We start from the raw sequence: 16,727 nt of genomic DNA, 5'->3' as shown, positions 1-16,727 counted from the left end.
ATTTGATCATACCCATAAATATATAATTATAGTGTTAGACTTAGATTATGCCTTAAATTTGTTAACCCTTTTTAAACGATCAACATTGGTTGTTACCTATCCACCATTATGTAATTTGTATTATCCTCAAGAATAGAGATCAATAAAACTCTTTTCTCTCTTGTTCGTGGATGTAACTTGTTGTTATTAACTACGTAAAATTTGTGTGTTAAAATGTTGTTCAACTTATATCTTATTTTAATGTCTATTAAATTCTTTTTTCAATTTTAGATTTTTTGTGAACTGACATATTAACTCTTACAATTTTTTGAGATTTATGTTAAAAACTAGTTATTAGCCTGAGTGATGCCCCGACTCATCATAAATATATATGTTAGATCAAATTAATTAAGAAGGGATAGTGTTCAACAATATTAATTAGTAAATGAAAATGTAATAATCTATATCATCTTTCATTAATATATATAAGATATATCAAATTTCAATAGAGAGGTTATACATATAAGAGTTTTTCAAGTAATTAACATTATTATAGAGAATTAAAGTTACGTCAATGAAGAGTTTTTTTAAGAGACTAAACATTACGGTACCACATAATACAATTCAATGTGATGAGAGAATGGTGATGACATACATAATGCACATGTGACACCAAATCATATTGAATAAAGGGTGACATATGGCGTTAACATGTTGTCCTTGTGAGTTGTTTTTTAAATTACAGATTTATAAATGAGCAGTTTCTTAAAAGCATGCAACTAATAAGCTCTCGCATTACACAATAACAATAATACAAGGACTGGACCTCCAAGTTTATATTTTGGAATAGGCTACTAACTACCAAGTTCTAACAAAAGCTTCAAAGAGTAGCAAACTAGCAACCAAATTTTGGTTGCAATCACGGAATAAAATCAAGTCCTCAAAATATTGCGCCCAATATTGCAACATAAAGAAATCTCGTTGTTAAGTGATGTCCAAAGTTTATAAATTGTGAGTTGTGAATCTTGTGATTCCCAAAAATGAGCAACATGGGAGAAAGAGAGGGTTTTAGAATGCGAGTTTGGGTTGTATGCGTTGGCAAGAGCGCCATACTCGAAAACCCCATTAACATTTACAGTAACTTTTGTGTGCGGCTGCCAGCTGATACACACCAAGTAACCCCTAACCAACGAGTAACCCCTGACCGACCGAGTAACCCCTATAGCACTAACAAATTAACCCTCATAATAGTTTGTCATACAGTGTGGCTAACAACATATAAAAGTTGGTGCAATATTTAACCCACTTTTTATATAGATTAGATTGAGAATTGAATTAATCAATCAATCAAAACCAAATTGGTATCCACTTCTTTGGGCCAACATTCGGTTTTCCAAAACTAAACACAAGAACACACTAATTAAGAGCCCATACTTTCTTCACAACATTAATCAATCTAAAACCAAAAACCCCTTTTTCCTTTAAACCCTCCTCAAAAACCCTACAAAAATTACCTTCAATTTCTTCATCGATTTCCTAATTTCCCCCAAATTAAACCCCCCATTTCAGCAAAAATGAGCTCCAAGCTATTTGTGATCCTAAATCGATTGACGTTTAGGTTAAATCAAGCTCAAATTTCATCAGAAAAAGCCCTAATTTTGAGCTCAAATGTCATTAATGGTGAGAGAAACTACCACACTAATACAAAAAGTAGGGAGACATTGTATTCAAAGTTAAGCCCCTTAGGAAGTCCTGGAATCAATGTACAACCAGAGCTTGATGGTTGGGTTGATAAAGGCAAGAAGATTAGCGTTGCTGAGTTGTTGCGAATCATCCATGATTTTCGCAAGCGCAAGCGATTTACTCAAGCTCTTGAGGTAGATTATAAATGCTGAATTTTGTTATAATTTTGTTGAATTTTGGAAGCTTTTAAATGTTGGGTATGTTTGATAATTAGATTTTGAAATGTTGTTTTTGTAGAGATGATATTGTGAATTAGAATGTGGAAAAATGTGTTCTTTTTATTTTTGAGATTACATATTTACATGATAATTTGTGGGATGTATATGTAATTTGATTCTGAATTTGTGGGTGTCTGTAAAAATGGGTACTTGTGAAGATGTATAGAGTAAAGAGACTTGATTATGAATTTGCAATAATGGATAAAGGATAAAAGGAGGAAGGTTACAGTAGATGATAACGAGCGTGAAACTTTGACGCGTCCACGAGCATGATTGTAATACCGGGTTTTGTCGGTTTGAAATTGAATTGGAGGTAATGGCTACGTTAAATGGTGAGATACAATTTCCCTAGAAAAGATAGGAACTTAGAAAGGGAGAACCCGCTACTACATTTGCAGGCTCGTTATTTTGTCCCCTGCCTCAGCTAGTATGCTTTTGAATTCTTGATTTTACCTGAAGTATATAAGTAGTTGGCTGGATGCTTTGGTTTGAACAAGGTCTAAAGTTTTATGTTTTGACTCTTCATTGGTGGGAAGCAAACTATTTAGATCAATTGACCTTGTTCGGCTCTAGTAAGTCTTAGAAATTTGTGGATTTTAATATGAAGTCTTAGAGTAATTTGGGGAAAAAAAAAATTCTATAGGTTATTAGTTTAAGCTATTCAATTTCTAGAGTTATCTATGTGCCTGAGTCTTTGTAGAATAGACGAATGTATGCCATTCAATATGATGAAATAGTCTATCCAGCCTGGAGTAGGGGTCATGTACACTGTTTTGATTGTTGTCTATATACTCAGTGATGTGCTTATTTCTTCCTTAGTTTAACTTTCAAAGCCTCTTTTTCTTTGGATAGAATAATATAGTTGCTTGCATTTGGACCTCCATATAGGATATTTGATTCACAAAACACAATTCTAAGTATGGGTTGAAAATGGATGTGTTCCATGCTTTGTGTTTGTTTGAGAGAATTGCCATCTTTAAACACATGCTTCAAACCCCCAATAAATGGAGTTTAGAAGACTAAGGGAGGTGAGGTTTGTTGCATACCTAAATTTCAGTCATCAAATAAAAGAGATAGATTCATTCCTGAATAGAAACAAACACATGGTATTAAAAATCATGTTCCAAAATCATACTACCTTGTTTTTATTCTTGTTTTTAAACTTATAACAACTTGTGAACAAAACACCCCTTCAAGTGTTGCAATTGGTGAGACACTGGATTTTCTTGCTGTTCACTTGTTCATTGGACTAGAAGTTGCTGAGAGCTTTGTGTATGTGTTTTAAAATTAACCTACGTTGACAAAGCTGCTTATAAATGTGATGCTGTAAGTAACAAGAGGAATTAATGCTGAGAATTTTATTCAATTTGGAAACTTGTTTCTTACATTTCTTTGCCCTAATAAGGATCGGTATGCACTTTTATTCACTACTAGTAATCCTGCTAGTCAGTGCTATCTTGCGGTCTTGTTTGATGATTGAGCTGCATGATCTGTTGGCCAAATCAATAGGTTTTTGCTTGTAGGAGTTAGGCAGAATGCTTCAAAGTATATCGTAAAATGCCTAAAACCTGAGTGTATAGCAAAGTAACAAACTACTCAATCCCTCTTTGTTGCCCAATTGGGGACTTGAGCTTTGGCATGCTTTTAATGAGAGTGAAAAGTAGAGAGGATAAAGTTGGTGGGTTGGGGTGGGCTCCAAAGGACGATTAAAGGGGCGCAAAGCCGGAAAATTTGACATACCTTGATGGAGCAAATATTTGACGACATCCCTTAAGGGAAACGAAAAATGATGGAAGGATGAATGTTGAAGTCAAATGGAATTATGTTTTTTAAGGGTTCTTAGCTTATGATTGACCCATTGTTGCAGGTTTCAGAATGGATGAACGAGAAAGGAGTCTGTAAATTTACACCAGTTGAACATGCAGTGCAGTTAGATCTTATTGGCAGAGTCCGCGGCTATTTGTCTGCAGAGAGCTATTTCAATAGCTTATCTGAACAAGACCAAACTGATAAGACATATGGCGCTCTTCTTAACTGCTATGTGCGACAGCGACAACTTGACAAGTCCTTGTCACACTTACGGAAGATGAAAGAGATGGGTTTTGCATCAACAGCTCTTACTTATAATGACATTATGTGCCTATACACAAATATAGGGCAGTATGAGAAGGTTCCAGAGGTGCTAGTTGAAATGAAGGAAAACAAGGTTTTACCTGATAATTACAGTTACAGACTGTGCATCAATTCATATGGAGCAAAATCTGATATTGAGGCGGTGGGAAATATTTTGAAAGAAGCAGAGACTCAACCTCACATGGCAGTAGACTGGAACACCTATGCAGTTGCTGCTAATTTTTACATTAAAGCAGGGCTCGCAGACAAGGCAATTGATGCCCTGAAAAAGGCAGAGGTAAGAGTGGATAAGAAAGACGGCACTGGCTATAACCATCTGATTACTCTCTATGCCAAACTAGAAAAAAAGGATGATATTTTGAGGTTGTGGGCACTGGAGAAGAGTGCTTGTAAGAGATGTATCAACAGGGATTATATTAACGTGTTGGAATCTCTTGTGAGGATTAATGCAGTAGAAGCAGCTGAGGAAGTGCTGAAGGAGTGGGAATCATCTGATAATTGTTATGATTTTCGGGTTTGTAATATTGTTACTGTAGCATATTTAGACAAAGGAATGCTTGAGAAAGCAGAGGCTATGCTTGTGTCAGAGAAAGAAAAGGGTTCAAGTCCCAACACTTGGGGATTATTAGCAGCAAGGTACCAGGAGAAGGGTGAGATGCATAAAGCAGTCAGCTGCATGAAAGCAGGCTTGTCATTTTATGTAGAGAATAAGGGTTGGAAACCTAATAGACAAGTCATTTATTATCTTCTTAATTGGATTGGTGATGAAGGCAGTGTTGAAGATGTTGCATCCTTTGTCAAATTGTTGAGAAATGCAGTTCCGGTGAATAGACAGATGTATCATGCTCTAATCAAAGCCCATCTACGACATGGCAAGGATGTGGATGGGATTTTGGAGGAGATGAAGGCTGATCAAGTAAAAGAAAATGAAGAGACAAAAAGTATCCTTAGTACGATACCAAAGAAAACTTGATTACCTTCTACAACTACTGCTATTTTTGGCAGGAATCTGTAGTTCCGCATGATCACACTGTCCACAGAAGCTCATATATTTGTTCGGGTAATGCAGCTACTGCATCAAGGATGAGGTATATTTAACGGCATTTGAAGCATGTAGATGCAGTGACTTGCCTAGTTGCCACAAGCACGTTTTGGGCAAGGAATTACACAAGTGATCACAACTTTTCCAATATTCTGATCTTATTTAGGTCTGTACTCTGTACCAAGGAAAAAACTAGATCACTCTGTAAGACGCAAGACAATAATCCTTTTACATTTTATATTTTCAGGATGTGCCATTAAATCGATCAATAAAAACCAAGTTTGTTAGCAGTTTATTGATTTGTAATCAGCAAAATCCAATCTTTAACCATATAAACTTAACTTTATTATTGTTGACAACAAGTATTAACTTCATTGTGTGTTTTTATCTAAAGATTTCTTATTTGGTTTGGAAAACTAACAAGTATTTACATGGTGCTGATTTCTGATTTCTTAAGATTGTTAAGAAAACAAGTATTTACATTGTGCTGATTTCTAATTTCCAAACCAACAGCTGTTATTTACATTGTGCTGCTAAACACATATTGAGTTAATTATATACAAATTCTTATGTGTGACTTGCTACATGGTGTGACACATTACAGTTTACATATATTTATCAGACAATTAATTAAGTAATGGAGATTATGTTATGAATAAATAGGGTTGCCTAGATGGATGAGGGTTACTCCAATAGAAAAAATGGGGTTACTCTTTTAATAGTTAAATAAGAGAGATTATTCGAATATACAAATGTTGTTTGTATTGAGGTTACTTGGACAAAATAAATCTACCATGACCGATAAATAAGATTACTCATATGAATAAAGTATTGCTTTATAAACAGATGAGGCCATATTATGTGGCTGACCATACTGTGAATTGTTGAGTTAATTTTTACTTTTGTTTCACAACAATTACATCGCTAACTTTTGCACTTTCCGGTTGTCATTATGACCATCCATTTTTATTGAATAATATGAAAATTACTTTTAGACTAATCCAACAATATTTTATATTTCAATATTTAATTTTTATACTTCCTTCCTTATCTTTTCCTTGCAACATTTGGAATTCACACTATTAATGTAAGGTGTTCGTAAATTTGTCTCAATTTATATTTTCACAATACCAAATTTTGTAATTTTTTATTTATCTATAATTAAATTTTTTATAAGAAGATTAAAATTATATATCAACTAAAGTCAAGACATTACGAGTAAAAGCCGAATGGGTTCAATGTTAATTTGAAGTGCACAAAGTCAAAAACTTGCATCTATGATGAAACACAAAGGCAGTATTATGAAACAAAAGCAGTGCATGTTTGTCCAATCCAACTCGTAAGTAATTATTTTCTCATAAACGACCCATTGTGTGATACCATTATCTCAAAACAGTGAAAACTTTAAGACTAGAAAAGCAGTTGTACATAACTACTCTAGGCCTAATGCCCCATGTCATGACAACCACAAGGGACAGATCTACTCGTACCCTTGAAACTATCACCACCAAACAACTACAAAGAGAGCAACCTCAGATTAAAAAAGCCAAAACATTAACGTTAACTACACCGCGAAACTCTTGAACATGTATGGTGTAGAAAAAATCACATTTGGCCATAAATCAATATGTAAGACTACTGTGCCATCAAGTTGCTGACTGATGTTATTTTCGACATCCTGCAATTCACATCATAGTACCTATTCCGAAAAGGTTGATTTAAGCTCTCCATTGTTCTTCATCTCCAAAATGATATCACAACCTCCAATCAGCTCACCTTTGTAGTAAAGTTGGGGATAAGTAGGCCAATTAGAAAACGTCTTCAGCCCCTGTCTAACTGCATCGTCACTCAGAATATCAAAAGATCCAAATGTCACACCTTCATCCGTCAAGGCATTCACCACTTTGGAGCTGAAACCACATTTAGGAGCATCAGGGGTGCCCTTCATGAAAAGCATAACAGGTGAACTGCTGACCAATTTAGTCAGACGATCATCAAGTGTTTCATGAGGAATAATGACCCCTCTATCAGCCAAAACCCTCCTGAGCTCACCACTTTTCTGCATCTCCAACACAACATCAGACCCACCAATGAGTTCACCCTTAATGTATAGCTGAGGGTAGCTGGACCAATTTGAATGAACCTTGAGACCTTGACGAACTTCGGTATCAGTTAAGACATCAAAACTCTTATATTCAACCTTTTCTTGCTCAAGAATGTCAAGGACTTTTCGGCTGAAACCACACTTTGGTTCTTCTGGTGTACCTTTCATGAAAACCATGACAGGACTTGAGTTGATGAGGCTTACAAGGCGGGAAGTAACAGATGAACTTAAGCCAGTCGATGCTGATACACCCCCCTTTCCACTTCCTGATTCAGAAAATTTCCCATTGATGACATTAGTGGAATCTATCTCATGATCGCTGAAAACGTCTTTCAGCTCACCACCCTCATGCATAGAAATGACTATATCACATCCACCAACAAGTTCACCTTTGCAGTACAGCTGAGGATATGTTGGCCAATTGGAGAATTTCTTCAACCCTTCTCTAACTTCTTGGTCAGTTAGGATATCAAAGCTTCCAAATTGGATTTTCTCTTCATTCAAAATATTAACAACTTTCTGGCTGAAACCACATTTTGGCTCTTCTGGGGTTCCTTTCATGAATAGCATCACTGGATGAGATTTAATCAACTGTCGTAGTTTCTTGTTAAGATCATCACTGCGACCAGTCTGATTGCCCACCGGAACTGCCCTATTGTCTTTAGCAAATTCTTTCACCGTTTCTAGGACAGTGGCTCCAGCAGCCAAACCAAGACTGGCAGGTGCAGCAGGTTCATCAGGGTTGACTGATCCAGCAACTTTGGCAACTTTGTTGGCCAAGCTGGATGGATCTGCTCCCTCCAATGTATCGACAGCCTTGCCACCCTAACAAAACAGGAGATAAGATAAGCATATTGGACCAACTAAGTGCAAAAACTTAACCATCATATTATAATGACCAGAAATTTTGACCAAATATAAGATCGGAAATTTACCAATAAAATAAATGGACAAAAGAAATGGCTTCTTTGTATTGTATAATCTAAAATTAAAAAATGAAACACCCGACCCATCTATGTTAAGGGTACAAGCCTACAAGAGTTTTGCAATTGTACAGGTGAGTCTAAGTCTGATTTCCCTCACTCTACCCTAAAAAGTATCTGCTACAGGCATTGAGCTAATATAAAGTTGTTATATCAAAGTAGTTAAGTATCAGACATAGGAATCACAATAGCATAGCAAATGATGATAGCTGAAACACGCACCTATGTTAGATAAAAAAGTTAAGACAACTTGTAAGCTTACCTTAAAAAAGACGACGTAAGGCACAGCAGAAACAGAAAAGGCCTCAGATATCTCTGGCTGCTCCTCGGCTTCAACCTACAAAGGGGTGTGCATAAATCAGCCCTCACGCAAATGTAAAACTAACAAGCCCTCACACAAATGTAAAACTAACATACCACACAAATTTTGGAATTGTTTCAGAGTCGAACAAAAGAAGATGAATAAATACCTCATCATGTTTTCCCATGTAAAAGTTTATCACTCACACATCCAATATATTTTCACACATAAAAGATCATATTTCCTGGAAAAAGAAGGTACTAAAAGAATCATACTTCCTTTGTTCTTTTTTAATCACTACATTGGGGTTTTCACGCCTGCCAATGCACATGTTATACCATTAATATCTTAAATTAAATTTAGTAAAAAGAATAGAAGGTTAATATTTTAAAAGTATATATATCAAGCCAATTCTAACAAGACCCCATTTGAATAGTGTAAAAGACAATCAAAAGTGTTTGTGTGAATAGTGTAAAATTTCTAACGTTGCAATAAAAAAAGAAGAAAGTATATGACAAATGAAATATATGGTACTGCAGTAATAAAGAAGACGGCTTTTCAGAATCAAATAGAGGCATACAGCTATCTAGCGGTTTTAAAAGTAGGGGGACAAAAGTGCTTTTTCTATGAAGAATCATGAAAATCAACATATTTATAAACAAGCTAAGCATGAGAAAAGAGATGGAAAAAAAACTAAAACTGCTTCTTCAAGTGTACACTAAATGTCAATGGCAATCAAGGACATTGACAGATTAAAAAAGAAAGCACTCATGGTAATACAACGGCTGAGTGTTATATCCTCCAGATGCTATTTACTTGACATACCAGGAGAATCTTATTAATCATCTATCCAAACTTTACCATTCCAGCTGTTGGAAATAGCTGACTACCCAAAAGCTTTGGGTGATGAACAGATATGGTCCATCCTGAAATGTACCAACCTGAACCCATAATTCACCACCTCCAACTCAATCCTGCTAAACTGTTTGACAGGTCTACCCACAAGTCTACAACTGTTTTAGGCAGTGACTACACTCAGCTTAAACTAGAGAAATGAGGGGCTGGAGTTGAACATGCAATTTAAGAATTGAGTCTCCAAGGAAACCAACATAAGATTCCACAAACTTCGAAAATCCAGCTCTTCAAATAGGAGCTTATTGCATATGACTATATAGAGTAAAAATATGTGTAACATATCCCTTGATAGAATCCTTGCCGAGTCACCGCCAATGGAGATAAAATCAAGAATAGCTAGCACACTAACGTGAGCCCTCCTAAAGTGAAAATTCTAAATAACTAGATTCTACTGCCCTCCAAATGTAAAAAGGGAAAAGAGATAAAGTAAGGACAATTTATAAACCCATAGAAAAAAAATGGAAGTGCTGAATTGCCTGAGTTTTCTCCTTAAAACTAACCAAAGGGAAAGGAAAAAAAAAAGATACCCCGAAGAATAGCTTCCATAGGCTTTTCAATAAAACCTGTAATCCTACAAGCACAGCCAACTCATTCCTCTGAAGACTCAATCAAGCTGTGCTAAAGAGAGCTAAAAATAGACTAGATCAACTCCCAATCCACCACCCTTCTGTTCAAGTCCATATGTCACACAAAAGCTCACGAAGTAAGGTCCGTAGGATCACACTCTCAAGAAAGATTTAGCGTCCCTGAATCCGATACCCCAGCCCCCGCCCCATACAAAAAACAAATCCAATATTCAAATGACACAGATGCTGTCATTGAAAAGGCCAAAGAATTTACAGTGAAGACGAATTGGGCAAAACTATTAAGATTATACAATTAGAGAAGCCAGCAAACTCTATTCCCATCAATCCCTAGCACGACAATAATGAATTTATAAAAATATATTTAAAAAAAAAAAACAGATTTATTGATGCTAAAACAGCCAAGCTCATGAAACCCTAATTAGAGACAAAACAATCCCCAATTCAAAAACAACAAAAACTACATAATTCAACCAAAAACCCAAGTTGCAGAACACAATCAATCAACATTCAACAAAGTAAAGAAAACCCACACAATATTAAATTACTAAATCAAGTGTTTTTTTTTACACATTTACAGCAATACTGCAAAACCCAACACCATATAATCATCAAAAAGTAAAAATAAATATAGAAATTCAAAATATAGAAATAATAAAAATTCAAAGAAACTATAAAAAAAATACGGAGTAATAAAAATTACCCTGAAAAAATGGGCATGAGGAAAATCGGTAGAAAGGTGAGAGAAAACTTGGTCCATGTGTTTGGAGGCTTCACACCAAGTAGCCCAGAAGTGTAAAATGACAGGATTACCCTCGTTCACCGCCTTATCAACCTCCGCTTTTGACTCCACATTCTTCACACTTCCACTCCCCATTTTTTGATTGTTTAATCTTCAATCTCTCTCTTCGATTAAGATGAGAGAGAAACACAGATTAAATTGATTGATTGATGGGATTAGATTTGATTTGATTTTCTGGGAAAATAAACCCAGAAATTACAAGAGGAGGGAAAGAAGAGAGAATATTGTGGGTGTGAGTTGTGAGTGAGGGTTGTTTGAGAGTCAATGTTAACGCCAAACTGCCAAAGAATTAATCGATCTTTGCCGTTGATTTTTGATGGGCTTCGATGCTCGAGTCATGTCACGTATTCAATTCCAGAACCTTCTCTTTTTTGGTAGCAAAATTCGCTTTATCAATTTTGGGTCGGGTTATATTTGGGTGATGATTTAGGAGAATCTAACTATTCTTTATAGTAAAAAGTGTGTCTAATACAAAATATGTCACATGACACATTTCACCTATTTTAGAAATATGTCACATTATCGTAACATCTTTCTCATGTACTATACGTCACCGTAACACAAAACCAATAAAAAATGAATTAACATTCTTACCAGCATTGCTATCTTTTAGTTATGTTTCATATTCAATTGTAATAAGAAAATTTGTCAAAAAAAAACCTTTTAAATGCCTCATTTTGTAAGAAAAAACCTTTTAAACGATTCTTTGTTTAAAAAAACCACCACGATCACTTTTTTTGTTTAATGAAACCTGGGCTCTCTTTTCCGGCATTGACTCCCAATTTCAGTCGTTGACCCATGAGTTTTCCTACTTGCTGCCACTTATTTTGATAATTGCACTCCCTCTTATTTTCCCTCTAAAGAACTTCCTCTCTATTCTCTCTCCCATTTCCTCCATGAATGTTTTCAACACTATCACATCAAATTGGGTCTCTCTCTCTCTCTCAACTCGCCATTAATACTACAACCATAAATTGAGGTAAGTGTAAAATCATCAGTTCTATACTCGAATTAGTCAAAAAAAAAATTGGGGCTTTTTTTAGACAATTGAAAAACTCATTTTCTTGTTGTTTCAATGGCTAAAGGAGGAAGAAAGGGGACGCTTGAACGCAAAACAAAGTTTCCCAATTATGTAGTAAAGTACAAACCCAGGTATGTTCTTCAATTTCGTACTCATTTGCACAATTTGCGTTTAAATGGTTAGGGTTTATCACAAAAAATCGACAATAAATAAACTCAATTAACTTAATTGTTGTTGGTTGTTTGATGATTTTGAACTGTGATTCTTAAATAATACATGCAAACTAGATTGGATTGTTGAATTTTTTTACTGGAATTGTTCATTTGTTGCCCTAGTTTGTTGAATTTAAGGAATTTTGTTTTTGTTGGTGTGTTTGTCAGGTTTAACAGTAGAGTAAATGTGTTTGAACCTCGGTTTAAATTCATGGAACCCATTAACATTAGGATGTACTATGGTGGTCATTTTGTGACTAAGAAAAACATTACAACTTATGAGAAAAAACCAAATGTGACCCAAAAAGTATGGAATAGCATTGCGTGTGAATGTAGAGGAGATTTGCTATTTTGAGTTTACCTATTGGATTAAGTCTGACTTAGGCTGTGATGAGATTGGGTAAATTTGGTATAGGAAAAAGGGATGTTTTTTACACACTGGGAGGGCTAGAATTAGGCATATCTCACAACACTCCTTTTGGAACACCTCTAGTTGAGTGGGTGACGTGGCGTAGTGAGAGAGGTTTACGTGACATGTGGACGTTCTTAGTAACGCCTTTTAATAGATTAGTATACATTGTTGTACAATATGTAATCCAGTCTATTATTTTCATTAACGACTTTAATATTAAGCCCGTGAGTTTTGTTCTTATGATATAATGTCGTACGATGAAGCTAACATAAGAGCAATGCCATATTGCCATTGATGGACTAAAAAAAATGTCCATCACGTACTCTCTTTTTACTCACTTTCTTACTTCTTCACATCATTTTTAACGTGGCCAATTTTTATGAGTAATTTTTTCTCTTTTACTTACAACAATTTGTTTTTCATGTCTCTAGATGTATGGTTTTAACCATTAATACATATAATTAATTAATTATAATAAAGTAAAGATTAAAGTATAAAGACGGAGAATAACAACTAAATTAAAAATAAAAAATAAAAAAAAAAATAAACTTTTTTCTACCTTGTAAATCACATACTCCCTTCTCTCATTATCCTCTTTTATTATGAAATTTTTATATACACCCAGGTGCGAGATGTATCAAAGTTAATAACCATGATTTAATATAATCATAAAAAAAAAAAAAAATCAAGTACCTTAGGTGAACCGTGCACCTGGGTGTATATAATAACCTTTGCTTTTATTAATTTCAGTGGCAAGGACTTAAGCGATGATAGATCTATTTTTGTTGTCTAGTTAAATTTATATTGGCATAATAAGATATAATATTACAATGGAAAATTTGTCAAAAAAAACCTTTTAAATGCCTCATTTTGCAAGAAAAAACCTTTTAAACGATTCTTTGTTTAAAAAAACCACCACGATCACTTTTTTTGTTTAATGAAATCTGGGCCCTCTTTTCCGTCATTGACTCCCAATTTCAGGTGTTGACTCATGAGTTATCCTACTTGCAGCCTACAGTTGGATAAATTTCCCTCCTTTTTTGTTTGGCTCCTTAATTTTCCTTCTATAAATATTCTAGGGCAAGCCTCCCCAAATCACTCCAACAAAACTTAAGGCAAATCTCCACCCAAATCAGAGCAATTGAAAGGTAAATTAGGGTTCTTCATCTATTTCTTCAACAAATGTAGTGATGAATTCACCATTGTAGCGCTCCATCGTTCTTTTCCTCTCTAATTCTTCTGTTGTGTGGTTTTTGCTCTTCACTAATTCCTCTGTTGCTGCTGGTAAATTTGAAGGTAAAATGGTGAATTATGCATGTGGCTTTCCTTGTGCGAAGCGACATTCCTGGACTCATGAAAATCCAGGAAGAAGGTTTGAGGCTTGCATAAAGTACAACCACAACACTAGAGAACGAGGTTGAAACACGTTCAAATGGCTGGATGAGGAGTAGACAGAGTGGCAGCGTGAAGTGATTAATGTTCTACTAGCTGAGAGGCACAGGAGGGCAACCAAGTTGACTATTGTCAAGGTTAGGCTTGCTTGCCTAGAAGATCACAATAATATTTAAAGGGGAATGCAAAGAGGCTCTGTACCAGAGATGTAGCAGGTGGGGTTTAAGCAAGTTGGCATATGTGTTGTTGTTTATGTGATTGTTAGTGTGGTGTTGATGAAAATGTTTAGTTAGGTAGAATGCTAAGGTTGTGGGATGTTTTGGTAATTAGATTGCTTCAGGTAGTAGATTGCTTAGATTGGTAAGTATGTGGGGGTTTAAGCTAAGTATGTGGGGGGTTTTAGCTAAGTAGAATGTGCTAAATATTTTGTGTATTTTGGACCCTTGTAAGTGAAATAAAAATGCAATCTAATTTGGTATCTACTCTTTTTGTGCCATCTTGTTTACTCACTGCATGTTTTGATTTCTAAATACTGTCACGTACAAATGTTGAAGCAACAATAGCATGCACACAATGTAAGAGAAATCGAAGCAATGAAATTGGTTAAAATATAAATACCATAACATAAGTTGGTGTAAAAAACAAGTACACCAATTGTTTTTCAAAAGATTAGTTGTCAGAAGAAACTTTGAATATATATATATATATATATATATATATATATATATATATATATATATATATATATATATATATATATATATATATCCTGACATTAAAAGTTTGATTAAGTTGTTCAAAATAAACATCACATATTTCCTGGCATCATTCAATGAGCTTGCTGGGTTCCATGTTGGGGTGTAGACAGTGAGATGGAGTGCTGTGAAGCTTGGGTTGATTGACTCAGTTAATGTGATGAGGTAGCTCCTGCTGCTTGGCCTGCTACTGGTTTCCCTGCTACTGCTTGCCCTGCTGCTTCAACTTTCTTTGGTCTTCTAGGCTGCCTCTTTGGCTTATCAATAGGTGGGCTTGGACACTTATTCTTGTAATGCCCCAACCCACCACAATTAGAGCATTTGTTTTTCACCTTTTCCCTCTTAACATTCTTCCTCTCTTTATCTTCTCCAGCTTCTTTCTTTCTCTTCTTACTTGAAGGCCTGCCAGGTAAGTTTCTGTGTACAAGAGGTAATGGCCTGGGATAAGGAGTGACTTCCCACTGCTGATGACCAGGCATTGCTTTAAAAGTTGGAGCATATGCCTTGGTGTAGGTCTCCACATGATAAGCTCGGTGGATGAAGTTCTCAATGTCAAGCCTTCTCAATTGAATATAGGCAAGTGCATGCCAGTAAGGAATTCCCATAAGTGTCCATCTATTGCAGCTACAAGATTTGGTTTCCAAATTAACAACATAAGTGTATTCTAAGTCATCAACTTCAAACTCCATTAAGTCAGCTTGACTTACTCTCATGTTGGACACTTGTTGCAGACCTCTATGCACCATTTTCAAAACAGTTGGCATGATCACACTAGTGAAAGATTTGAGCCCTTCCTTTTTTGCAAAAAACCTTCCCATTACATATCTTCTTACCCACTCTATCAACTGCAGAATAGGCTTGGTTCTAGCTTCTTTGAGAACATTGTTGAAGCTCTCACAATAATAGTTCAAGAGCATACCTGACTTGGAGGAGGAGTTGAATTTGTGTCTTGACCAATGAGCAGGTGAAATGGCTTGTAAGCAGTTAAAGGCATCTACACTCAGCTTTTTGATCTCTTGCATATGCTGCTTAAAGTGATGCTATGGCTATACATAACCAAAAGTACACAAAACTCAAAGACATGTCAAATATGTTGCATATATAAGCAATCAAATGTGCTCTTTCCAAAAGTCAAAGACATGTCAAATATGTTGTACCTCTATGGTTGACCTTGCAGCTTTCCAAAAGTGCTCTTTGTAGACAATCCCCGGGAATTTGTTCTTGAAGTAGCTCCAAATGTGCCTGAAGCAGTACCTAGTGTCTGCATCAGGCATAACTGTAGCAATGCATCCACTAGGCCCTGTGTCATATGTTCAGAGTAAGCAATAAGCATACAATAGGTGAGTTTGGTTTGAAAAATGAACTAAGTTGTAAGCAATACAAATACCTTTTGCCTGTCACTCATGTAAGTGAAATCATCAGCTTAATGAACCCAAGTGACAGAGTCCGCAACTGTTACTATGTCCTTTCTTAACAACTCCAAAAACCATGTCCAAGTTTCCCCATTTTCTACTTCTATAACTGCCCATGCTACTGGGAAGATGTTGTTGTTGCCATCTTTCCCCTCGGCTGTCAGTAGAATGCTTGAATAAGCCCCCTTCAAGTGAGCACAATCCACTCCCAAGATTGGTCTACATCCTGCCATGAATCCCTGCTTGCAGGCTTGAAAGCACACATATAACCCCTGGAAAATAGGTTGGGGGTTAAGCACTCTATCTACCTTCACAACACCTGTACTTCCTAGGTTATACTTCAAAATGACAGCTGCATAATCCCAAACCTTCTCATATTCCAAATATGCATCCCCAAAAATCATCTTGAATGCCCTCTGCCTAGCATACCACGCTAAGTAGTAGCCTATTTCTACTCTACACTCTCTTCTTGCCCTTTTAATGAATGCTAGCTTCCATGTGGGGTCATCCCTCCAGTCTTCAAGGTACCTCTCAGTTAGGTACTGTGAAGTAATCTTTGAGTTCTTATGTTGGTGCCCACATATATGCTTAAGCCTAAGACTCTTAATTTGCCAAGTTGCCTCACCTTTTAACTTCCTGCAATGTATCTTAAACCTACACTTTCTTCTAGCATTGCATTGCATTCCAAAATTCTTGCTCTCTTCCAAGGACATCCACAT

At 35.8% G+C, this 16,727-nt stretch overlaps 3 protein-coding genes across 3 annotated transcripts; 1 reads left to right on the top strand and 2 right to left on the bottom strand.

Moving 5' to 3' along the window:
* Nucleotides 1-1,351: 1,351 nt before the first annotated feature.
* Nucleotides 1,352-5,414, top strand: LOC110706900 (pentatricopeptide repeat-containing protein At4g21705, mitochondrial-like). The gene is made up of 2 exons (XM_021884886.1): nucleotides 1,352-1,856; nucleotides 3,808-5,414. The coding sequence occupies exons 1-2, from the start codon at nucleotides 1,554-1,556 to the stop codon at nucleotides 5,044-5,046; spliced, it is 1,542 nt and encodes a 513-aa protein (XP_021740578.1). The 5' UTR covers nucleotides 1,352-1,553; the 3' UTR covers nucleotides 5,047-5,414.
* A 1,023-nt stretch (nucleotides 5,415-6,437) lies between these two features.
* On the bottom strand, nucleotides 6,438-11,110 carry LOC110706899 (monothiol glutaredoxin-S17-like). The gene is made up of 3 exons (XM_021884885.1): nucleotides 10,706-11,110; nucleotides 8,465-8,539; nucleotides 6,438-8,044 (listed from the first exon to the last, which is right to left on the bottom strand). The coding sequence occupies exons 1-3, from the start codon at nucleotides 10,877-10,879 to the stop codon at nucleotides 6,815-6,817; spliced, it is 1,479 nt and encodes a 492-aa protein (XP_021740577.1). The 5' UTR covers nucleotides 10,880-11,110; the 3' UTR covers nucleotides 6,438-6,814.
* A 3,638-nt stretch (nucleotides 11,111-14,748) lies between these two features.
* LOC110706767 lies at nucleotides 14,749-16,727 on the bottom strand. The gene is made up of 4 exons (XM_021884718.1): nucleotides 16,038-16,727; nucleotides 15,984-15,990; nucleotides 15,754-15,896; nucleotides 14,749-15,636 (listed from the first exon to the last, which is right to left on the bottom strand). The coding sequence occupies exons 1-4, from the start codon at nucleotides 16,725-16,727 to the stop codon at nucleotides 14,749-14,751; spliced, it is 1,728 nt and encodes a 575-aa protein (XP_021740410.1).

The sequence above is a fragment of the Chenopodium quinoa genome, unplaced genomic scaffold (assembly GCF_001683475.1).
Source record: "Chenopodium quinoa cultivar QQ74 unplaced genomic scaffold, ASM168347v1, whole genome shotgun sequence".
Classification (NCBI taxonomy): Eukaryota; Viridiplantae; Streptophyta; class Magnoliopsida; order Caryophyllales; family Amaranthaceae; genus Chenopodium; species Chenopodium quinoa.
The sequence above is the reverse complement of the archived record's forward strand: the minus strand, read 5'-3'. Positions and strand labels throughout refer to the sequence as shown.

Excerpts from the sequence above, each read along its gene's own strand:
- LOC110706900 (XM_021884886.1), top strand. The coding sequence starts at position 1,554 with ATGAGCTCCAAGCTATTTGTGATCCTAAATCGATTGACGTTTAGGTTA. Across the intron at positions 1,857-3,807 it reads GATTTACTCAAGCTCTTGAG|GTTTCAGAATGGATGAACGA; the intron begins GTAGATTATAAA and ends CCATTGTTGCAG.
- LOC110706899 (XM_021884885.1), bottom strand. The coding sequence starts at position 10,879 with ATGGGGAGTGGAAGTGTGAAGAATGTGGAGTCAAAAGCGGAGGTTGAT. Across the intron at positions 8,540-10,705 it reads CTCATGCCCATTTTTTCAGG|GTTGAAGCCGAGGAGCAGCC; the intron begins GTAATTTTTATT and ends ACCCCTTTGTAG. Across the intron at positions 8,045-8,464 it reads CTTACGTCGTCTTTTTTAAG|GGTGGCAAGGCTGTCGATAC; the intron begins GTAAGCTTACAA and ends CTGTTTTGTTAG.
- LOC110706767 (XM_021884718.1), bottom strand. The coding sequence starts at position 16,727 with ATGTGGATGTCCTTGGAAGAGAGCAAGAATTTTGGAATGCAATGCAAT. Across the intron at positions 15,637-15,753 it reads CTGCAAGGTCAACCATAGAG|CATCACTTTAAGCAGCATAT; the intron begins GTACAACATATT and ends GTATAGCCATAG.